The sequence below is a fragment of the Protopterus annectens genome, chromosome 6.part0 (genome assembly GCF_019279795.1).
Source record: "Protopterus annectens isolate FY-2018-M chromosome 6.part0, PAN1.0, whole genome shotgun sequence".
Taxonomy (NCBI): domain Eukaryota; kingdom Metazoa; phylum Chordata; order Ceratodontiformes; family Protopteridae; genus Protopterus; species Protopterus annectens.
Window position 1 is genome coordinate 1,615,805,777 of NC_056737.1, and position 25,634 is coordinate 1,615,831,410.

Here is a 25,634-nt window from a genome sequence, read left to right on the forward strand (position 1 = left end):
ATTCTTTAGACTTGGCTCCAGATAAAGCCACTTCAAATGTGGAAGGAAATAAACCTTTCAGGATCAATTTATTCTTTCTTTCAATAAGGGCCCTGGGATTAAACTCAAGGCAAACAGCACAGTCTTCCTGTAAATGAAGAGGCCCAAGACAAGAACAAAGTGTGGGCATCGGACACAGGAATCTTGTGCCTACACTTGAGACATTTTTTGAATCCTGCTGGAGCTTTCTCTGCCATAGCAACAAAAACGATGAAAGCAAAATACACCATCAACAAGAAAATAGTAAAGGACGACTACATTTTTTTTTTTTGTTAGCAAGAGAAAAAATAGAAAATATCACCAGCAATGCTAAATAAAGTAGCTACACTCAGTATAGAAACTAAAAAAGAATACTAATAATAGTATTCAAGGTACAACTGTACAGAAAGAAAAAATAGGGGAGATAATAAAAACCAGAGAACAGATAAAAACCAGAGAACAGAGCGGTTTTAACTAGAAAGAAATGCAAATTCACAAAATTAGCACTTATCTGCTCAAGAGTAATGGTCACCACGTCTTTCGCTTAAACCGGCAAATGAGATCTGAAGTACTTGGGGTTGGTGTAGTAAGGGGTAAGGAAGAAGCTCAAGAGTTTTTGGTTGCCACGAGCTTTAGCAATGGCCAAGTCAGATCTGAGGGGTCAGATCCAAACCCATTAGTTGAAGACAGAATGAAACTGACATCAGATCTACTTACTGTTAATGCTCCAGCATGAAACTGGTGCTTAACCAATGTGATTGGTACTAAATAAAAGTTTGCTAAGTACACTTCAAGGTACTTAACAAGTTTGTCTTTTCTCTGATTTTGGAGCATAATCACAGTACTCCATGTGCTACAAAAGACTTAAAATGCAGATAAACAGAAAAGTTCTAATCTGCAAATTAGAAATTGAAGGATAAGAAATGCAGACATGTAGGTAAAACAAATTACCGATTGTTCTTAGTATGTGATGGAGTACAGCTGACTGATTCAAATGTAGTATTACACAATGACGCAAAAAGAGGTAGTAACAATATACAGGGTAGTTCAAGTATTATTTACACGTAGCAATTACAGCTCAAACTGCTTAGTTAAAGCTTCTAATTATTGCTAAGTGATAGTGGTCACTGGTTAGTCATGCAAAAAGCTGTATTAGAGATGGAGTGATTTTAGAATTAGAGGAAGTCTGCAGTATATTAAGAAGTCTAGTTTAACAGAAAATGTTGGTACATATGACCAAAGGTCCATTTGCTAACACAGACCAGTAAAAAAAAATGTGAGTATTAATTTTTTTTTCAAATTGTTTGTGATCAGTTTACAGAATGTTCATTACAGTTCATCAAAACTTGATTCAACAAAACTCTAGCTTGGGCTTTATCATGGGTCCAGCAGGAGAAATCCATATATCCTTGCAGTCAGTAAATCGAGATTCAATGGACTGTAATCAACATTTTGACAGTCAATCATAAGAAAGTCAATAAAAGAGACTACAACCAGCAAATCCGCTAAACAAAGTGATTATACGTCGTATATACAGTATACCAATTTACAACATAACAGTACATCAATCAAGAGAACTTAGCATAATTCACTTAGGAATATTTCTGAAAGAGCAAAACACGTCAGAAGATATACACTGGAGGAATCCTCCAAAGACTCAAAAGATAACTTATTTAAGGCTCTGCCTATGGATTCACCTAAAAATGTAAACAAGTCCCCACTTCTGGATTTTTTCTTTCTTACCTTATCAATATCCTGTGCTTGTTCGGAAGTGTATTCCAGAACTTCACTTGTCTCACTGTGAAGAAATACAAATAAACAAACTTTAACAGCACAATAAAATTCTTATCTCTCTACCGATTAAGAAATATATAAGTTTCCAGAGAAAGAAATATCATAAAACAATTCGGATAATACTGTTCCCCCAGAAGTACTTGGGCTTATTTATTTGATTGTATTTTTAAATGGCAAAGTCCATTTGAGCACTGCAGTCTTTTCAGTGGAGGCCTAGGGAAAACAGTTCCACAAAAATAAATGATTTCTTACATCACAATACATACTCGCAATAGATAAATACATACATTTAAATAAAATTGCACAGTACAGTCCTGCACAAAAAAAAAATCTTAGTATATTGGTAGACATGAGAGCCCCTCAGAGTTTTTCTGCCAACAGACAGAGGGAGACTAAGCCCTGAAAGGACAATGTTAGGAATAAAAAATAAGCCCTGGCATAAAAAACGCACCAAAAAACAAGGGGAGGAGAGGGAGGGAGCAGCTTCTGCAGCAATGACCATTCATAGTTTACTTACACAACTGTACATGTTTATCATATTGATTATTGCTGCCTTAGTCTTTTGTGGAAAGTGAATAACCCTGGCTAAGTATAGCTGCTCTTACCTTTACACATTGGTTCTAGAATATGACCTCTCATTTTGACATAGTCTGTTTTCTTGAGTTGAGATATCCCTGGTGTGTGTGTGTGTGTGTGTGTGTGTGTGTGTTGTAAAATGCCCCAGTTAAATATACCTGGTGTCTACAGTTACTCAGGCTCAAACCTTGTACATTGGGTACAGGTAGCAAGAGCATGAATTCCCTACCCACCACCACTTGTGAACTGTCCAGATTTTTGCCTCATATTTTTGTTCTGTTCCTCAAAATCTGTGCTTTTCTGGATTTTTGTCATCAGTGAAGGATTGAATTAACTAAATAATGACAAGTATGTGAATTTCAAACTTCATATTCTTCAGAAAATACATGGTAACACAAAACCTTTTATTCTAGCATTTTCTAAGTTTATAAGATCAATATTTGAAAATTTCTCCTATTTTGGGGGCTGTATTCCCCCATTATTGGCTTTGTCCAGGTTTTTTGTGCTGAGAGGTTGAGAGCTATGGTAAGAATTTAATTCATTAAATGATAGCCATTTAAGTTGGTCTTCCTGCCTTTCATGAAACAGCTGATTTGGCATAGGGGTATGTGGCTCTGACTGCAGTGCATGGGGTTCCTGGGTTCAAGACTTGGCAGTGAAATGCATGATGGTAACAACATTTTATTCTAGCAACTTTTCAAGATTATACAAGCAATGTTTAAAATGTGTCCCTGTTTTTTGGGCTTTTGCCCCCCCCCCCCCATAAAATTTGGCTTTTTCCAGATTTCTTGTGCTGCAAAGTTGAGAGATACAGCTGAGTATCCAGTGTATTTTACAAGCAGCTGAGAGCTTCAGAGGGAGAGAAGTTTAGTGCTGCTTATGCTGAGTCTGCTTGCATTGTTAATAGCATAACAGGTTGAATACTTCTCACAGTATGGAGATGCATTGCTGATACTGTATTGTATTGTACTTTTAAAGGGGGTGGATGCTGCAGTCCTGAGAATGTCCTCTTTGGCAGCGATACCTAGTAACTATGAACCTTTTATCAGTTTGCCATCCATTCCCTATCGCAATATTACTAGCTTATCATTTTTTTAATGTAACATAGGCAATTTATTCCTCAAGGGCAACAGACACTTTACTTGTAGATGAAACAATGAAATATAAAGTTGTTTCCTAGCAGCAACCTCTTCATTAGTTACAGATCTCTTTAATGTGAAATTATTTAGATGGCTTTTACTTCTGCAGAGATTGTGCATATTTACTGATATTGGTGGATTGTAGAAGATTGAGTAGACTTTTATGATATAAATGTTCTGAATTGGGCAATTTTGTCATTACTGGTGCATGCATTTTGTTTCACTGTTTACTGGAAAAATGTTCAAAACAATAAATGTAAAATGCCCTCTAACAACTGTACTGTATTATACAAGGAATATAATTTAATACAATCAGGAAGGTGCTTATTGATTATCTGGTCAGCTCAGGTACGACCCCTCCCAGTTATTGGTTGGATGTGTTCGATTAGGAACCATTTAAATCAACTGTCTACAAGCACAAACCTTTTTTGTTAGTGAATATTTTCACAGATTGAGTCTGAATGCTACTGGAAGTGATGAAGCCAAATTGAAGCAATCACGTCTCTTAGACCTTCTTTTTTGTGTGTGTGTGTGGGGGGGGGGGGGTACTCATTGTCCACACCTAGGGAGCTAAGTCTGTCGTGTAGGATTTCTGCCGCACAATTCTCCCGGCTGAACTATACCTCTCACTGTCCAGATATTCACAGAATGAATAGATTTTTTTCTTATTATTTTTGGTTTGTTCCTCATAAAATTTGTGGTTTTCTGGTAAATCATTTAGGAATGAAGTCACTAAATAATGACAGACATGGAGTTTCAGACTTCATATCCTTCAGAAAAATGCATGCTAAAGCAAGACCTGTTATTCTATCAACTAAGGTTATACAAGAGCAATTTTTAGTACCATTTGTTTATTTCCCCAATGTATTTGGCCTTGTTCAGATTTCCTGTGTTAAGAGGTTGAGAGGTACATGCAAATAAATCGCTTTATAGAATTAGGTATATCCAAACCTCTCAACTGTCCCAGTTTTTTTCTCAAAATGTTGCTCTCCCCCTAATAATCCCTCAGCAAAATGGGGAATTTTTGAAGAAATGTGCAGGGTTTACAATTAATAAATAATTGTAATGATCAGAGTTACAGATTACTTTTATTTCAGAAAGGGATGTAGAGTTTCTTATTGTGTCAGCTGCTCAACTTAACAGTACTAATATTAAAAAAGTATCCCTTCTTTGACAGGTTCCCAGCTGTACTGTGTGGCTATTTAATATTTTTCCATGTTTGGTCCATTTTTCATAAAATTGTGGTTTTCTGGCATATTAGTGGCAAATCATTAAAGACTGAAGTTAGAAAATAATGACAGACATTTGAGTTTCAGATTTCATACCCTTCAGAAAATTCATACTAATGCAAGACCTACTATTCTATTATCTTTCTAAGTTTATAAGAGCAATATTTAAAATTATCCTTATTTTTTGGGCCTTTGTCCCACTTCTACATATGGCTTTTTCCAGATTTTTTGCTCTGAGGTTGAGAGGTATGATAAATATGTCAAGGCCATCACCATCAGCCGGAGGCATACCAAATGGTGACGTGCTTGTTGTACCCCACTCCCCCATGTAGTGACTCTGGATGTGTCCAAGCAAGGCAAGAAGCAGTTATGCAGTGTAAGTGTGCAGAGTACCCCCCCCCCCATCCAAGGTAGACAAATACTACAGTGGCTTTTCATCTCTCCTTGATTTGGCAGAATGTTCTGGATTTCTGTCATATTTTTATACTGTTGATTTATGCTTATTATTATTCAGAAAATGCATGTTGTTGTGGTGCCTGATGCTCTATGTTTAAGTAGCAATGCTTTAATGACCATCAGGTAAGCTTGTCTGCAAGTAAGCTTTAATAAGCACACTATTAAAGAATTATCAACACTGAAAGCCTTTTTGTTGTTGCCATGCAGAGAATATTTACATAACTAGATAACATATAACACTTAGGTACTGAAATACATAGGCCAGTATTTGTAATGAAGAACAGCATTACAGTATTTTCAGAAGCTCATTACATTTGGAGACTTGCAGTCATCTCTGCAGGCTTTACCCATAAACTAAACAGAATGCCAATCTATCATGCGTGGTCCATAACATGTGCAGTAATCCTTTAAACAATTTATCTTGAGTTTGTTTCTTGTTTGCTGTTCATTTTATCATGTTTTCTCCATGAAACAAGTAGATAGTTATTGTCAGGCAGCAGCTTTTTTTGGATAAGAAACATTTTTACAAGTGGGAGTATCATAGAGATTGCTACTTTCAGCATGTTAACTTGTTACTTTTATAAAGCTGAATATAAATTACAATTAGAACTCCAGTGCAATGAGAAGTGGTTTGAGCTGAGTGCTGCTTGTGTTTTTATACTTGATTTTGACTGGCATTCCAGTAATGTATTTAAAAAGTAAATTATTTTTTCATGCCTCACAACCTTTCTGTTTCCATCTAGATATTAAGTAAGCTGTCATGTAGCCAATGGATTGAAATATTTTTTTCTCCACTTCATTTTTTCTTGATTGGACTCTCATAATGATGGTTTAATGATGGTTTGGCACCCAGGGCTGAGTATTTAATTAAAGTCCCAGTGTTTTTGGTTTGAGCAGAGATCTGCCCCTTTCTAGTTGGCCACACCCCTGCCCATTGGCCTCACCCATTCAGCTGTCTCCTGCAGCTCCCCTCTGATTTGAAGTCACCAGCTACTACTGCTTTACAACACAAACCAATAGCACCCAGGAGGTCAAGAATGATGTACAGAACGAGACTGTGGATCAGGCAGGGAGCTGTTTAATGCACATTGTGCAGCAGCTGCCTGCCTGATCCACAGTCTCGCTCTGTACATCATTCTTGACCTCCTGGGTGCTACTGGTTTGTGTTTTGCTGTTTTACTAGTTACCCATTACCACTATAGCTTTCTCATATAGAGTCCTACCTGGGGTATCATGAGAACCACAGAAGTCATCATTAGACCCAAAATTCTGAGATATTCCCTCACAGTGACCGAAGTTTGAGTGGGAAATGTTACAAAACAGATCTCTTTGAACTGAGGTGTCTAGTTTAGATCCCAGGAACACAATCTTGTTTAAAAGAGTCAAAAAAGACTTCTGAATATTCTCTTGGAATCCCAAGCGTGTGTAAGAGATCTCTCACCCGAGAGAGAGAGAGATTCATGACACTTTGAAAAAGACTCATCAAAGATAAGCAATTGATCCAAATATGAAAAAAATGTGCAATAATTGCAGCTAGGCACTTTGTGAACCTTCTTGGTACAGTGAATAGTCCAAAGGGTAAGGGAGTGATCTGATAATGTGATCCAGTCACAAAAAATCGTAAGAAAAGTCTAAAGTCTAGATCAATAAGGATGTGATGATTGACAATAGTAGACTTAAAATATGCTTATCATAAAACTTGAAAGAGGAAGAAGGGGAAACAGGTTGTGAAGTCACATCATTTTTAATTTGGGTACTACAACAGTTTTTGGAAAGAAAGATCTAGAAGTAGTCTCCATTTTCTTTCTTTGGCACCAGCACTCCAGAATAAAAACCCTCCCCCACCTGGGAAGCAAAAACTTGGGACAGCATGTGATGAACCATCAGGGGGAAAAAAAAGTCAGATTAAGCGAATGAAGGAATGTCCCCCTGGAAAAGAGGAATTTCCTTCCACAGAATCTGTAATCTTGATGAATGATCTTCACAACACATTTAGATTAAATTATCTATTGCCAAAGAGAAAAACTGGAGATTCATTGCTGGAAAAAAAAAAAGAAGTGGCCAGGAGGGGGGGGGGGGGGGGTCACAAGGTCTCCTGAATAGTCATTCAGGCTTGTTGGACTGTCCTTGGTTTTGGAAATTCAAGGCTTCTTTTTGGAACCCCTTTGTAATTCTGCGCATAAGTGACTGTTGACCTTTATTTTTTGAGACTGTTTAGTCTGCTTTTGGCCAAAACTGGATAAGGAGTTAGAGAAAATGCGGAAAAGGAGGGCTGAACAATCTTAGAGATTACCTGGATCAGCTTACCAATTTCATCACACTTTTTGATCACCTCTGCAGCACAGGGGCCAAAACTAAATCTCTATCCAAAGGTGAATTTAAAATCTCATTTTTATCATCTGGGAGGTTCCGAGATTGCAGCCATGCAAACCTCCTCAAAACAGTACCAGTGGCCATTGCCTTGGAAGGAGTCACATATACACTGTAAAGAATAAACAGTGACCTTTGCAACAGAAGAAACTAAATTGTTTAAATCAGATTCTTTCTCATAAGAAACTCCAGATAAAACATTCCTTGCACTTTCAGAATCATTCCTCCCACTTTCAGAATTGGTCAGAAATTAAAAAAAATGAAGAGACTGACCATTCAAATTCTGAAAAATCAAAGTTGCAGAAGTATACACTTTTTTTCTATACTCATCAATATTTTTCCCATCTTTATCAGAAAGAGTAGGATTGGAATTAAATGAAAGCTATGCACTCACCATAAAGATAAATCTACATTGTTTGTTTCCATCCTTCCTCAACATATGAAGTCTTGCATCTGATCTTGGAGGAGTCATCTACCATCCTTAAGCTATGGATCGGATATTCAGACTCCTCCCCTACCCATAATCCATTGTGTAAAGAAAAAGCCATCTCAGATTGAGTTTGCCCACTAATAAAAACAGGATTTAAAAATGTTAATGGTATCAGTAGACAAGTAACTTACGTAAACCTACCACTGCATGGCTAATAAGAAAAATAAGAGAGAGAGAGAATCTTTCAGGAGCCAGGGCGAGATCAGCTAGGACCATCTCAAAAAGGAAGAATAATAAGAATAAAATCTGAAGGGGTGGTTGAGGAAGGACAGAAACAAAAATGGATCTATTGTTAAGGTGAGTACATAACTTAAGTATCTGATGTCTTTTCTGTCGGTTCCTCAACATACAGAACAGAGTCTCCAGTTACTATCTTACTTCGGAGGCCTTATGGAGGATATTCCGAATCATAACTGAACCAAAGAAGGCTCTAGATCTGGATTACATATCTAATTGAATGTAAATTAAGATATGTACCTTGGACCAGGTTGCTGTAGCATATACGTCATCAACTGGAACACTAGAGGAAAGCTGTAGATGAAGCTACAGATCTGAATGAATGAGCCTTTGGAGTCAAAGGAAGTGGTAGCCTTCTTTCTTGATAAACAAAAGAAATGCATTGCGACAACCAGCAGGAAAGGGTAACTTTGGATACTGATTGCGTCCTTTTCCTCAGCTGTACTGGGGCAAACAACTGATCAGATCGCCTGCAAGGTTTTATATGATGTAGATAAAAATGGAACTGATGATGAGCATCAAGGAAATGCAAAATACATTAAACGTTTTTGAAAAATTTAGAAAGAATGTTGGAAGATTAATGGACTGATTTATGGATAATTCAAGATGTCACCTTAGGAAGGTAAGAGGGGACAGATCTTAATGACGCACTGTCCTTGTGAAAAAATTAGGTAGGGAGGTTTTGAAGAGAAGGCTTGTAGCTCAGAAATTCTCCTGGCAGAAGTGATAGCCTCCAGAAATAGAGGGTCTTCCATGATAAGAATTTTAGGTGAACCCTAGTAGGAGGTTTGAATGGAGACCTAGTCAAAGCCTATTGAATAGTAATATCCCGTGGAGGGTATAGTCAAAAGGTACCTTGGATAATCCGAGAGATGCAATGGGCATAGGGTTTTCACCATTATGAAAGGAAGATATAGCAGTAAACTGTATCCTGATTGTGGAACAGCTGGCTCCACTTTGGAAAAGATGTACGAGAAGATCAAAAATTGTTGGAAGGGAGAGGGGCTGAAAAAGGATTGATATTCTTTTCAATGGTCCAAACTGAAAACCTTTTCCACTTGCTCTTTTAAACTTTCCTAGTCAAAGGTTTTTGGGAAGAAGTTAAAATGTGGACAACTGAAGATGAAAACCGAGACTGCCGAACCATCACTGGAATTGGAGAAACCATGAGCTCAGTATGAGAGACTGAATGCTTGGGTGAGGTGAACCCGAAGGTTGAGACAGAAGATCTGAGTCTGAGCCCAGCACCCATACAGTGCGAACTAGATCAAGCCAGAAGGGTAACCACAATTGCCAATAAAAGGTAATAGGCAATACGGATGACTGACCCTCATCAGAGATGCTTTCTACAGAAACATGGGAATTAAAGACAATGGAGGAATGGCATACAGGAGACAAGGGGGCCAAGGGTGCACTAGAGCGACCTTGGGTGACTCCCCCTCACAGGGAATTACAGAGAAGAACCTGCTGCATTTGGTGTTGTGGGGAGTGGCAAAGAGAATGCAACAAGGTTGGTCCCATGAGCTGAAACTCTACTCTGCTACTAAAGGAATGAAGGACCACTTGTGAGGGAGGAGGACAGATCTGCTAAATCTGTTTGCAGGTATTATGGATCTCCCTAGGATATTTGCTGCCATTAGAAAGTGTCAAGAAGTTGTTGCCAACTATCACACACTCATGGCCTACAAGGGATTAAGATCTAGTTCTTCCCTGTTTGCTGACGTACCAGATCACTGCCACCATGCTGTCTGTCTGAATAGATATCACACCTGAAGGAAAAGCGTTACAATGCTAGGAAGACTGTTCTCATCTCCAATACACTGATGTGAAGACTGGCTTCTGTTTGGAACTATGTGGCCTGGACTGTTTCCCAGATAATGCCTCCCCCACGAGTTGGGAAGCATTCATGGTCACTGTGGCTTGGGGGGGGGGGTGACAGTATGTCCCTGTACGACATGTGAAGACTGTAGCCACCTCTGCATGTGAGCTCTGCAAATATTCATTCGAATCATTAGAAGAGACGTGTATTGTCTTCTAACAGACTATTGAACCGCCAGAATCCTTTGCAGAACTCGCATGTAGAATCTGTCTGGTGGCAATAATGTGATGGAGGCTGCCATGGAGCCTAGAAGATGAAGAACTAGTCTCACTGGTGGCTTTTGGTGAGAAAAAATCTTCTTTGCCTTGTTGAGGAAGGGATGCGATTCTTATCTGAGGGAGTTTTGCTATTTCAAGTCTTATATCCCAGAATGAATTCCAGACATTGGACTGGTTGCAGCTTGAACTTTTCTACATTCACTGTAATCCCAAAGTCTATGCACAGTTAGAACAAGGAGTTTCTGGCCTGAACTAGTAGATTCCTGGAAGGGGTGGCAATGAGCCAGTCTTCCAAGTATGGGAAAGCCCAGAAACCATGCAGTCATAGACAAGCTGCCACAACTGCCACACTCTTGATAAACACCAGGGGGCTATGGTGAAATGGAAGGGCAGAGCTCTGAATTGGTAATGACCGTCTCCCAACTGGAAGCGAAGGTACTTCCTGGAGTGTCTGTCCATCTTTACATCATAGTATGCATCCTGAAGACCTATCTAGCACATCCAGTCATTCTTCCTCAGTGGTGGAAGAATGGACTGAACAGTGACCATTCAGAATTTTGGGCACTTCACAAACTTGTTTAAAGTGACTTTTTTCCAAAATTGGTCTTGGGCCCCAGTTTTTCTTTGGCACTAAAAAGAATCTTAAGTGAAGTCTGGATACTCTCTGGTCTGTAGGGACCTCTTAGATTACTCGATTTCTTAGAGGCTTCCTTATTTCTGAAGTAGCCTCTTCCCTTTGTGATGGTGGTACACCAGAAATTATTCTGGGACATGAAGGAAGGATATTGGAAAGGAATAAAATAGCCTCTGGTTATGATCCTTTGCACCTATTTGTCTTGGGTGATGGATGTTCAGGTTGCTGGATGCAGGGATAATACATCTTCAACTGTCTTCAGAATGCGATTCAGGAGGGCTGAAAAGACTTCTCTGAGAAGGGACCCCAAAGCCTTGGTATTGTGGACCACCTCTGCCCGTTGGGCGACATCCATTATAAGAGTTTCCCCCAATGCCTTGAGAAGCACTTTCTCCTGAACTGTTGGATGCAAAACCCCGTGTTTTATGAAACTACATTCTTTAAGGTCCTCGAGATAGTCTCTTTCAATTTGGGACCATTTACTTTGGGACCAAACAAGGTTGATCAATCATATGGGGCGATGATGAAAGATGCCTTGAAATGCTTCAAAAAATTCGAACAACCAAATCCAGGCGTGTCTACTTATGGAAATGCCCACACCAGCTGCTCTAGACCCTCTCTGTAACATTAGATATAAGGCACATAGAGGCATTAGCTAGCAAATGTATGGTAGCCAACTGTGAATCAATGTATTCGCTCTGCTCCACAGTCAAGGTCCCTGGGAGAGAATTGGAGATTTCCTTTATCTCTGGAAATGAGTAAAGTGTGTCAAGTAATTATGCACTCTCACCAACAAGGTAGATAAGGCATTGACACACTTCTCTAACCTAGCCAATGAACACAACTTTCTATTTGTTGGATGGACAGAGGAGCTTTCTTCTGTGAGCTTCTTCTTAGTGGCTGCCACCACTATTATAGGACACTTGCTTCAAATGGGTCAGTCTTTGGGTACAACTAGAAACTTGCAGGCTTCTTGGAAATAGCTTCAGCTGTGTCTGGTACCTTCCATGCCTGAGAGAAGATCAAGTTGATTATCTCATCAGCCAGGGGGGATCACCCAAGAAGTAGATGGGCCAAAACAGAAAGTCACAAGAAAATCAGATTCCTCCAGAGAAGGTGCTTGGGAGGACCAACTTCCCTTTCTTTCTAAGAGATTCAAGTATCTTAAACGCTTTTGTTGTAAAACATGTAGAACTTCTTGGTTTCTGAAGTTCTATATGTTTTACAACAAAAACACTTAAATGTTGATTAAAATACGGCTTTGAGGCATTCTATGTTGCATTTTGCTTTTTACAGTTATTTAATACGGCATTTTGTGGAAGTTGCTTTTAGATTCAAGAATCTCTCAGAACGAAATATCCTTAAGAGGAGAGCCGGGAGAATCTTCTCCCTCATCAAAATCAGTGTCAGTGGTCAAGGATTCCTCAGTGAATCCAAGTGCCTCTTCTTACACTTATGTCTCCTGAGAACCTTCTCTGTGGGTTGTTCATGGAAGGACTCAAGCAGATATCCTCTCCCTTGGGAGAAGAGATTTGAGGCTCTCAAGAACTGGCTGTTCTGACTAGGCCAGAAGAGCAGGGTACAGACACTGGGAAATCCTATGGGGGAGGGGTTGGATTGAGCTCCAAAAAGAAAGACCTCTCTCTAGGTTAAGAGAGTACTTTATTGAAAACTTCAGACAACGAGCTTAATACAGATCTGGGCATCACATCTATCACAGCTGAAACTCACAAAGTAGGCTCAAACCTAGAAGCCATTTGGCTAGGACTAGAGGCTGTCACTGGAGCCAAACTATCAAGCACAGATGGATGCCACTCGAGGAAGGAAAGGATCCAAAGACCTCAGATATGATCCCACCCTGCCACAGTCAGTGCCAATGGTTTGGCTCTGAGACTTCAAAGGTTCTGAAAATGTTGGAGCCAACTTCAGAAAACTTGGAGTAGAGGAAGTAGGAGCCAACTTCAGAGAACTCTGAGTAGAGGAAGTACGAAGCCTCAGCTCTGATGCAGATCTACTCTGGGCAACCGTCAGATCCAGGAGCTCCGATCTGAGTGGTCGGATCTGAATCTGATGGTAGTCACAGCCAGGAGTAACCCCAACTGGATTTGGGTTCAAAGGAATAGCCTCATCATCCTGTCCATGTCTGCTCAGTGAAACACGGAGAAGATCTATCTGACCTCAGAGATAAAGCAGGCAGAGGTAGTCTCAGTAGATGATGTGGTCTATCCTACAGGACTGGTGACTGGAGCTTGGAGAAGTAAGGATCTGGGGAAAACTTGGGTGGAGTTAAGGTTCCAATAATTATCAGATCTAGTTGGTTCAGAAGGTCTGGAGATCTTAGCTGGCAGAACAGACGAGGGTGTCGGATCCAGGGATTTCTTTTTGGTATATTTTGATTCTTCTTTTTCTTTCTTTTTCTCTCATTTTCCTATCTTTGAACTTATCAAGCTTTTTTGAAGGTGGCAAAGGGGAAGAAGCAGCAGCCACAGACTTCCCAATGCTAAAGTGGGCCTCTCTCCTGTGGTGGGGCTGTACTTTTAAAATCAGTTTGTGCCATCTCTCCACAATGGCTCATTGGCTAAAAGTCTCGCAGATGCAACAAGCAAGATTGAGATGAGAAGGCCCTAGGCAGTAAACACACTTTTCATATGTACCTGAATTAGGTAATTTGTTCATATAAGCCACACACTTTTCAAATCCAACCTGTCCAGCCAAAAACAGAAGTTAGAAGGAAGAGCAAACAAGACAAAAAAGGATTAGTCTGCAAGGCCAAAAAAACTATACTATTTCAAGATAGAATATAAAACAGGAAAAACTACTTATTCTTTTTTGTTTAAACTTTATATACAAAAAGTTAGAGATAAATGAGAGAGGAAACTAGTGTAAAAGCTAAGAGGGAGAGATCAAAAAGGATAAAGTACTTACCTAATAAAGTTCTTTTAGGCAAGAAATACTCCTGAACACCAAAGACCCATCAAGTGCTGATGGACGCAAACACAAGGGATTTAGGGTAGAGGAAGAAGCCTGAGCAGCTGATTCAAGGATTGAGGATATTCAAGGCCAGATATGAGATTGGATCAGAGACGCACACATTGGGGAGCAGATGATAAAGACAACATCGGATCCAAGTGTTTTGCACCAGTGGTATTGACTAGAACTATAGCTGCAGGGTCAGGTTAAGACTGAGGAACTGTACACATCCTACCTACCATTTTGGGGTAGCTGTCTGCCTATCAAAAAACTGCAGGCAGTAACAGACACAGAGACACACACACATACATCCTATAAAAAGGAATGGATGCAGGTTCTGGAAAATCCTTATGTAACAACTCATAGTATTTCTGACGGATTGAAAAACCACTAAAAACAATGGCACATTCTGGCAGCTGTCTCAGAGAAAAAGAGAAACCTCCACATGAGAATTCAAAAACTGAGCTCTCCTCTTTGTCTGAATATGAAATCTGGGGAGAAAATCCTGCATCTGTCCCTTCACCCTGCTGTTCAGATTCAAAATCTTGAATTTCTTCAGGAAAAGAGATAGCTCTCTTTCCTTTACCAGAAGCTACTTTACAAGAAGGACAAACACCTGAATTAAACCCTAAGCCAGACACAGTCAACTACTCCTATCTAAGGAAATTTGAGGAGTGGACACCTTCTTAGTTTTCGGTTTTATTTTTTGATAGGAAAAATGGAACCAATTGTGCTACTAATGGCGGCAGCGGCCTTCACGTGGATGGGCACAGTATTCCAACAAGGAAGCCCCCTGTGTTCCTTCACCCAGGACCGACTGAGGCTCTCTCTTGTCCACTGAGGGAATCCCAACAGATATAGGGGCATGGCTAGCCCCCAGTCCATAGTGGCTTTAGGTATACCAAATGCTCACAGCAGTCATTCACCTGTGGCTGAGGCAAACAGCTAGCCTGCTGTGGTGGCAAAGGCTGCTTACTTAACTTTTCCTTTTTCTAGCTAGAAGGCTGACAAGACAGCGGGACTGTTAGTTTGTTCCATGGTCAAGCCGAAAACAGCACTTCCTTCCCATGGAAGGCAAGAAGCAAAGGCAGGTAAAAGCTACAAGTCATTAAAGTCACTTTTTCACAGAAAAACACAGTAAAAATCACTTTGTTTTACTTTTTTTTGGAGGTCTTGCAAAGTGTTTTAAATACAATTTCTCCACAGAATATTTTTTTTTAATTACTATAAACAACTTTTTAAACTGACAGGAAAAAAATAGTGCTCCTGTTTAGAAGCAAAATACAATCTCCTGACAGTATGTTAAAACGTAAAAGTCCTACCTTTACAGTAACTTTCCTGAAGAGGAAAGTAATAAAACATAAATAATTACAAAATGTAAGGCTTTCCCCAAAGACAAATCTGCCCAGTCACAATCTATGAATTAGTTTTCTAAGCACCTTTCAACATCCCAGCTGTCAAACCCAAGCCTTCCTTTAATGTGTCTTAAGCTCATTTTTTCCTTTGACAGCGACAATGAAATCACTGTCCTGACAGCCAGACACAGCAATCATCCAGGTAGGCATGGGCTCACAAGAGAGATATCACCCACCCCTCATCTGCCTCCTTAATGTCCATCTTGTGGCCTGACACTCCCATACCACTATCAATCTTTCTACACCGCTTCATAATGCTCAGACAGAGGTTTTCTAATAAACTCAAAACCTATCCCCTGGTGGCTGATTCCAGTGCTTGCATTACTGCAAGAGCTATGACCCTTCATGCACATGCATTTCCCCCACACACATGCAGAGAAATCATCATTTGCTTAGCAACGTCAAGACCACGTCAACAGTTTCTGGGTGTATCTTCACCATTGGCAAGCCACTGCTTGCATGCTTGTGGATGGCGGCTAATAGGACAGACATCTCCTGCCCTGAAAATGACTGAACCAGTCTCAAACACTCATTCCCACCTTCCTCTGTCCAGCTACTCTTGAATCCCAGCCATAAATCAATCCCAAGGTTTTATCCCTATGTAGGAGAATAAGTAGGCTTTTAATTCCCCTTTATAACTGAGAGACAAGCTACAGTGGATATAAAAAAACCTTACATGCCCCTGTTAAAATGCCAGGTTTTTGTGATGTAAAAAAATGACACCACAATAAAGCATTTCAAAACTTTTCCCACCTTTAATGTGACCTATAACCTGTACAATTCAGTTGTAAAACAAACAAATCTGTTAGGGGAAAAATATCTTCTTCTTTCAGCTTTTCCCGGTTAGGGGTCGCCACAGTGGATCATCTGTCCGCTCATGATTGGTAGTGCAGCTTGACGGTGTTGAGTTGCTAGCCCGGCACCCAGCCTTCCACAGAAGGCACACGCACGCACTCACACCTAGGGCCACTTTAGAGTGTCCAATCCACCTACAGCATGTCTTTGGGATGTGGGAGGAAACCGGAGCACCCAGAGAAAACTGACGCGACTACAGGGAGGACATGCAGACTCCGCACAGAAAGCACCCCAGCCGAGGATCGAACCGGAGAGCCTCTTGCTGTGAGGTTGCAACGGTAACCGTTGCACCACCACGGCCACCCTGTTAGGGGAAAAAATATAAAAAATAAAAAACGTACAATAGGCTTGTTGCATAAGTGTGCACACCCTTAAATTAATACTTTGTTGAAGCACCTTTTGATTTAATTACAGGATTCAGTCTTCTTGGGTACACACCTGCCATCAATTAAAGAGATTTTGATTAACCCCAAATAAAGTTCAGCTGTCCTAATACGATTTTCCTGACATTTACTCAGTTGCCTGCTACAGCAAAAGCCATGGTTTGCAGAAAGCTTACAAAGCATCAAAGGGATCTCATTGTTGAAATGCATCAGTCAGGAGAAGGGTACAAAAACATTTCCACGGCATTGGATATACCATGGAACACAGTGAAGACAGTCTTCAAAAAGTGGATAAAATATGGGACAACAGTGATGTTGCAAAGAACTGGACATCCCTTCAAAATTGATGAAAAGACAAGATGAAAACTGGTCAGGGAGGCTGCCAAGAGACCTATAAGCAACACTAAAGGAGCTGCAGGAATTTCTGGCAAGTACTGGTTGTGTACTACATGCAACAACAATCTCCCGTATTCTCCATATGTCTGGCTATAAGGTAGGGTTGCAAGACGGAAGCCTTTTCTTACACAGAAAAACATCCAGGCCTATCTAAAATTTGAAAAACGATACATCAAGTCTCCCAAAAGCATGTGGGAAAATGTGTTATGGTCTGATGAGACCAAGGTTGAACTTTTTGGCCACAATTTCAAAAGGTACGTTTGGAGCATAAACAACACTTTGCATCACCAAAAGAACACCATCCCCACGGTGAAACATGGTGGTGGCAGTATCATGCTTTGGGGTTGCTTTTCTTCAGCTAGAACTGAAGCTTTAGTCAAGGTGGAGGGAATTATGAACAGTTCCAAATACCAGTCACTTTTGGCCCAAAACCTTCAGGCATCTGTTAGAAACCTGAAGATGAAGAGGAATTTCACCTTTCAACATGACAATGACCCCAAGCATACATTCAAATTAACAAAAGAATGGCCCTCACCAGAAGAAAATTCAAGTTTTGGAATGGCCCAACCAGAGCCCAGACCTAAATCCAATAGAAAATCTGTGGAGTGACCTGAAGAGGGCTGTGCGCAAGAGATGCCCTCACAATCTGACAGATTTGGAGTGCTTTTGCAAGGAAGAGTGGGCAAATATTGCCAAATCAAGATGCGCCATGCTGATAGACTCCTACTAAGAAGACTGAATGCTGTAATTAAATCAAAAGGTGCTTCAATAAAGTATAAGTTTAAGGGTGTGCACACTTACGCAACCAGCTTATTGTACATTTTTTATATTTTTCCCCCAACAGATTTGTTTGTTTTTCAATTGAATTGTACAGGTTATAGGTCACATTAAAGGTGGGAAAAGTTTTGAAGTGATTTATTGTGGTCTCATTTTTTATATCACAAAAACCTGGCATTTTAACAGGGGTGAATACTTTTTATCTCCACTGTAAGCTTTTAATGGAGGCAGGAAAAAAATCCCATGCATGTTAAAAAAACAGAAAAATACTTGGCCTACAGATTTAAATGCAGAAGTGGTACTTGAACCAAAAATTGTCTTGAGGATATCTAGGTTTGCAAGTGAACATATAACATACAGGCAAACCTGCAAGGCAAAGAGGTGGAGTATGACTAATGAGAGAAAAAGCAAATAATAACTAGAGAAAAGTTTACAGATTTGGGTAAGAAAAGACACCCAAGTCAGCTAAATAACTGTAATAGTGAGTGCCTCTTTTTATATCATGGTGGTCTGAGTTGCTTCTGGGTGTCAAACAATGGGAAGCTTAAACAAGTCATCCTGAAGAAGGTCAGTCAAAATTCATCCCACATAAGTTCATGATGGAACAAGTATAGTTTTGACAAGTCTGGTAGCTATAATGAGGGAGTCCTTAAGCCAACATAATGCACCAAGAATTTTTTTTAATGTGCCTTTTTAACAACTTAAGCTCTCCGATAAAATGAGACATTTGCCCAAAAATTCATGCAGGTACTCATCACAGTCTGGGACAAAATATGCTCAAAGGTTTTTACCAACTCAAACAAACAGGCAAATGAGAAGCTCAGTCTTCCAGCATTATCAGGTAATGTAGCTAAATGTTCACCATTAAGCACCCCTCATATCTCAGACAAAAATCTGGGTTTCCCAACTACACATTCTTACCAGGGAAGACATATGTTTGATATATACGAGGACAGTCTATTCTAGACATGAGGAACATGTTAGGCAAATGTAGTAAACATTAGGCAGTTTCCCTTTTTGTGCCGAAATTAGTCTATCCCACTTGGTGTTAGACTGGTCGTACTGATCCCATGGTTGACAATTATATATTACTTCTAGTGAGAACAACTGATATCATAACACAGATAATTTGAGCTGGAGGTGAGCTGGTTACAGGTATACTTTGGATAGAGGGGAAAGAGGGGAAAAGTCAGAAATGAATTTATCGGCTAGTAGGCTGGCTTTCTCTTCAGCCTCAGTATAGGTAACATCATTAACAATCAGTTCAGTACACTGCTGCATTGTACTTTTGAGATTATGAACATAACTAAAAAAGGTTGCAATTGTCTTATTAGCTGGCTATTTTAGCCTCCAACGTAGCTTACCACTAGTGTTGTTGACTTGGCACTGTTGTTTTATATCTCTGAAACAGCTGCATGCTCCATCAGTGCTTCTAATTAGGTGGAGTTCAAAGAGGGCTATGTCATTCATAATACAAAAAGTTAAGCAAAAATAACCCTTCAGGAGACTATGACACTAAGTAGCTGGACGTGGCTTTTAGTCTATTAGAATAACCAAGACCGGAGATCATTTTAGTGAGATTTAAGTCTATCAAGATGCTTTATGTGCTTGGTGAGATACATGTTGATGGGGTATTATATTCAATGAAGGTCTGATAAGGGAGGAATAAAGCATTCATGTTGATGCTATAACAACTCTTTCATCAAGTCATGATCAATAAAAAAATGACCAAACAACCTTTGGCAAACCTCTGAGGTACATTTTGCTGCAGCGAGATAGGTCTGTAGGGGAGCACTCCTCATGAGGTGGAGGGACCTACTCCAATGCTGCACAACAGTGGAAAAAAAGAAAGAAAACTGCACTGCTGATGAAAGTTTCACCCAAATTACTTTGATTGCTTGGTACTTGAGAAAAGTCAATCAACTGACAGGTTCCTGGAATCCTGGAATAAAGTGTGACTAACTTCTTTAGACCTTAGCAACATATCATAAATGTTAAGTTGTGCAACACAAAAGGATATTCTAACCATGATAAAGACAGTGATCAGAGTGGGTTTGTTAACAAAACAAATTTAAGTACCAGATAACATCTGACAGAGTTATCTCTATGGTATGTAGTAGTGATGGTAGCTTTACCAAAGGGAAATGTAAACCATTTCTTGCCAATGAAGATAAGCATTTGTTTGATCAAGCCCTTGATGGAGAATTTGTGCATCAGAATAATATTTAATGACCATCTTCAGTCTTCAATCAACAACAAAGTTGAAGAAAAAGAAGTTATGTACCTACCATAACGTTCTATGTTAGTTGTCCTTCATCTCGCCTTCCTTCTTGCTGTTTGAGTTCGGAGCCGATCCTCGGCTCTGACTCTGCCTACTTCTATAGCTGGAGAGCTACTTACTAGCTCGAGGCTAACCCTTATCCCAGAATGCCCAGCGTCAGCTACCCAGATCTCGTTTGTGATAACACACACTAGACATATAAAGTAATCAGTAACCTAAAACTGACTTGCCAAAATAACAGATCAAAGTAAACAGTCATAAAATTACCTGGCATGTGAACCAAGAAAACGGAAATCAGCCAGTGAAACCACAGTGAACTCCTCTCAATCCTCCAGGAAGGAGGAAGGAGAGGGGGACACAAGAAGGAAGGCGAGATGAAGGACAACTAACATGGAACGTTATGGTAGGTACATAACTTCTTTATGTTAAGTTGTCCCATCTTGCCTTCGTTCTTGCTGTTTGGGACAGCATCTCTAGCGCCTAAAGACCCCGGGTGGCTCACTGGAACAGACTCTTCAGAACAGTGGAACCAAAGGAAGCCCTGCTCCGGGAGACCACATCCACTTTGTAATGAGAGATAAAAGTATGAGGGTTTGCCCAAGTGGCAGCTGCACAAATTGAGTCTATGGGCAATTTAGACTGAAAGGCTACAGAAGTGGCTAATGCTCTAGTAGAACGACCTTTCGGTTTTGCTGGTAGATGTTTATGCCTTAACTAATAAATAAAGGCAATGGTGTCAGATAACCATTTGGATAAGGTCACCTTAGAAACTGGAAGGCCTTGCTTATTGTGAGCATAGGAAAGAAATATTTGGTCTGACTTTCTTAGCTCTTTGGTCCTATGGAGGTAAAAACGTAATTGTCTGTGCACATCCAGTTGGTTTAGACCGTATTCTGCCTTGTTGCTAGAATTGGGAAAGAAGACTGGGAGATCGATGGATTGATTTAAATCGTTTTCTGAACAGACTTTTGGTATGAAGGATGGGTTGGTTCTTAGAGAAACTCTATCTTTGTGAAACACCATATATGGAGGACGAACACAGAGTGCTTGGAGTTCTGAGACACATCTAGCTGAGGTAATAGCAACCAGAAAAAGTGTTTTCCAAGAAAGAAATTTTAAGGGACATGAAGCTGCTGGTTCAAATGGAGGCAGAATCAAAGAAGTCAAAACTAAACTGAGATCCCAAGGGGGAGGTGGATCCATTACTGGGGGTCTAAGAAGAGATGTTCCTCTCATGAAGGCTTTGCAGAGCTTATGAGACATTATGCTAGAATTAAGAATTCCAATATGAAAATTAGATATAGCTGCCAGTTGTACCCTGATGGTAGCAGCAGCCACACCCGACTGAAAAAGCTCTGCTAAAAATTCTAGAATTTGATGGACTGGGGCTAAAAAGGGGTCTAAGTTTCTAGATTCTGCCCAGTAAGAAAATATTTTCCATTTGCTAGCATAAGCCTTTCTCAAAGTTGACTTATGGGAGGATACAAGAATATTGTGAATTTCTGGGGAGATACTTGGAAGCCTGGCTAAGGTAGGAAGTGGAGAAACCAAGCTGTGAGCTTGAGAGTCTTGAAGGGATTGGTGTAACCCGCCTGACTGATGAATCAACAGATCTTTCACTGGGTCCAGAACCAAAGGCTGGTCTAGAAGGTGAAGATGCAGGAATGGAAACCATATCTGTTGAGGCCAATAGGGGGCAATGAGGATCATTCTTCAACCCAACGATTTTGCTTTCTGTACGAGTCTTGGAATTAGGGGAAAAGAGGGAAATGCATAAAGGAGTCCCTGAGGCCAATCGTAGACTAGAGAATCCCTGGGAGTTTGACCTGGAGGAGGAAGCAGGGAGCAGCTGCTGCATTTGTTGTTGAGGGGGGTTGGCAAACAGATCGCAGCAAGGCTGGCACCATTTGCGGAAGATAAGGTCTGCAACTTCCTGATTCAGGGACCACTCGTGAGGTATGAGGATAGCACTGCTGAGCCTGTCCGCTATTACGGTGGATTTCCCAGGGATGTACGTTGCTGTCAGAAAACGTTGGGAGGAAATCGCCTATTGCCATAGCCTGAGGGCTTCTCGACACAAGGGGTAGGACCTGGTCCCACCCTGCTTGTTGATGTACCACACAACTGACATGTCTGTTTGGATTACAATAGTCCAGGAAGGAAGAGAGTCTTGAAGAGCTTGCAACGCTAGCAGTACCGCTCTCATCTCTAGGACATTACTATGCAGATGGTACTCATGAGGTTGCCACATGCCTTGGACTGTCCTGCCTAGATAATGCCCCCCCCTATCAGGGAGGCATCCGTGGTCACTGTGGCTATCGGAGGGGGTTGAATGAAAGGTCTGCCCCGAGTCACCAGTAGTTAGACCATCCACCAAGAGAGGTGTCTTTTGCATGTTTCTATAATCAGGATCATGTGAGACATGGGTAGTTCCTGGAAAGACCACTGCTTGAAGAGAAGCCACTTAAGGACTCATATGGTAACATGCTAATGGTACAAGAAGAATGGCAGCTGCCATGGAGCCTAGAACTTGCAGGACATGTCTGACTTGGACCTTTCTGCTCTGCATTAGAAATGACACGGCGAATACAGAAAACTCTTTCCTGAGGTAACCTTGCAAACATCTGTTTTGTGTTTAATTCTGCTCCTATATATGTAACAGATTGACAGTGTAAACAAGGCAGATTTTTCAAAATTTACTGTAATGCCTAGTTGGGTGCAGGTTGATATTATATAATCCCATGCCTCTAAGAGTTGATGCCTGGTGGTAGCAGTTAGGAGCCAGATGTCTAGATAGGGAAACACCTGGAATCCTTGACGTCTCAGGTGAGCCGTGACTACTGCCATACATTTGGTGAACACCCTGGAGGCTGTAGTGAGACCAAAGGGCAGGGATCTGAACTGATAATGACTGGCACCTACCCGGAAGCGAAGAAATCTCCTGGAGCGTCTGTCCATTTTGATATGGTAGTATGCATCCTGAAGATCTATGGAGCACATCCAGTTGTCTTGACCCAGAAAGGGGAAAATGGACTGCAGTATTACCATCCGGAACTTTTCTTTTTGTACAGATTTGTTCAATCTGGTGAGATCCAGTACTGGTCTCCAGTCCCCTGTCTTTTTTGGTACTAAAATGAATCTTGAGTAAGTTCCAGATGCTAGCTGGTCTGCGGGGACTTCCTGAATGGCTCTTTTTCTAGCAGTTTTGAAACTTAAATAACTGCTTGATCCCTTAGATTGGGTGGAACATCTGGGATGGACTTTTTTGACTTTAGAGGGGGTTGATGAAAGGGGATTTTGTAACCTCCGGATACGATAGACAGTACCCATTTGTCTCTTATTATATTTTGCCAGGCTTTTGGGTACAGGGAAAGTCTTCCCCCGACTGCCTCCAGAGGTGAGCAGTCGGGTAACCAGTCAGGGATGCTGGAAGGGTTTGGCAGAGAAAGTTTCTCTGTCACCCTGATTTTGCGGTCCCCCTCTGCCATGAGGGTGACGTCTGCCATTGTTGTTATTTCCCCCTCTGCTCTTGGGGGAAAAAAATCACCACGTGTGTCAGGCAAGGTTCCCTGGGACTTCCGAAACCACATCTTTCCACCCTTCTGACCTTTGGGATAAGGTCTGTTAGGAGTGGAAAAACGGACTTCCACGGCAGAGAAAGTCTTGTCTTCCTGCTCGCACCTGGTAAGCGTGCCTTTCTCCTGAGGCCCAAAAAGTGAGGAGCCATCAAAGGGAGTATTTGTGAAGGATGCCCGAAAGGGTTCCACAAATTGGCACAGCCGCAGCCAAGCATGCCTCCTGAGAGCCACTCCTGTACCTGCAGCTATGCTCGCTCCATCGACTGCATAGGAAATCAGCCTCATGGAGGAGTTGACTATAGAATTAAGAGTCGCAAGCTGGGAAGCTATTTGGCTGATGCTCCCTCAGCTATAGGATCTTGTAGGGTATCTCCAAGCTCTTTTAGGAGATTCCTTTGAAGTTGAGTAAAATGAGAGAGATAATTCAGGGACCTCATTGAGAAGGTTGCTGAGGAAAACATTCGCTTCCCATATCTGTCCATTGTCCTAGACTGTTTGGTGGATGGATAGACGAAGAAGTTTCTGCTAACTCTTTCTTGGTGGCTGCTGCTACCACCATGGCATCAACTGGCACAACTTTAGAGACAAATTGTTTGTCCTGGGGGGCTGTTATGAATTTATTTGGTCTCCTCGGAGTAGGTTCCACAGAATCCGGAGCTGACGAAGCCTTTCGAGCCACTACAGACATGAGTGGATCAAAAGGTGGAGACACCTAGGAGGTGGAGGGTCGGGAACCAAATGCCTCCAGGTATACAGACTTGTCCTCGGTAGGGGCTAGGGAAGACCAGCCACCCCTTGCCAAAGCATTTCAAGGAAACATCTTCAGAGTGGGACCTGGGGGACACTTCAGATTCATCCAGGTCTGTATTTGAGGTGACAAACTCAGGGGAGTCTAGGTGCTTCTTCTTACACTACTTCTTCCGAGGAGGATCCTCTGAGTGATCAGGGGAGGCCTCGGAAAAAGAGGGGTTACCCAATGGGGTGTCCTGAAGCATAGGTTTCTTACGCTTCTGGGCCGGAGGAGCAGAGGTTGGCACAGGCACCACAAGAGAAGGAGCCGATGGGGCTGATAGTAGGGCTGCTTCTGGGGACAGCACACTCCACATGACCTTGACGGCATCACAATCCAGAGGCAAAGAAAGCTCCGGCTCCGAAGAGACATGAATCCTTCTCCGTGTCGAGGGCGACGGCTCCGAGCCTGATATGGGACCCAAGCTCACCTGCGCCGAAGCTCCAAGAGGGAGAGTAGGGTCAGACAAGAGACTGATGCCACTTCCCCCCTCGGAGCCGACGAGAAAGCTTCGGCACCCAGATCCCTTGATGGATGGAACAATCGAGGTGATCGGAACCAAAGAGGAGGTGATCGGCATGGTCTACTATCAGCACATCCATGGTCTCTGGCTCTAAACTAAGTGTAGTCAGAGGAGGAATGGAGATGGAGGAGGATGGAGCCGCAACCTGTTGAGGTGGACTGGAAAGTAATTTCGCAAGGGCCTGTGATTTAAGCAACCTGCTGACTACTCTCTCCATGTCCTAATCCGATAACCTGGAGGATCGAGAGGAGTGGTATGAAGAGCGATGACTGCATTCACTTCCTAATAAGGGTGACTGTGGCACCAAGCGGATCGGTTTCAATGAAGGAGACCTTGCTCACTTGTGGCTCCAAGATGGCTCTGAGGTAGCAGTTGGAGCCAAGGGAGGAGATGACTTGGCGATGCTAGTCGGCACCGACAAACTTGGTTCTTCAAGCCCAGGAGTCTGTTCCAAAGATGGAGCCGACAGCTTGACAGACTTAGAGGATTTCACTGTCTGAGAACCTTTAGCCGGGGAATCCTGTGGTTTCAATAATCCTTGAAGGATTAATTTGTTTTTGCGCTCCTGCAGGACCCTTGGACTAAATGCATGACAGATAGAGCAGCAGTCTTGCAGGTGCACAGCC

The 25,634-nt window shown here is 41.5% G+C and overlaps 1 protein-coding gene across 1 annotated transcript in view; it reads right to left on the reverse strand.

Moving 5' to 3' along the window:
• The window catches only part of NDUFA10 (NADH:ubiquinone oxidoreductase subunit A10), a 440,169-nt gene that overhangs the window by 194,869 nt on the left and 219,666 nt on the right, over nucleotides 1-25,634 (reverse strand). Inside the window, exon 7 of the mRNA XM_044075063.1 lies at nucleotides 1,762-1,816. Within this exon, the coding sequence (XP_043930998.1) occupies nucleotides 1,762-1,816 (55 nt within the window). The remainder of the gene's footprint in view (nucleotides 1-1,761; nucleotides 1,817-25,634) is intronic.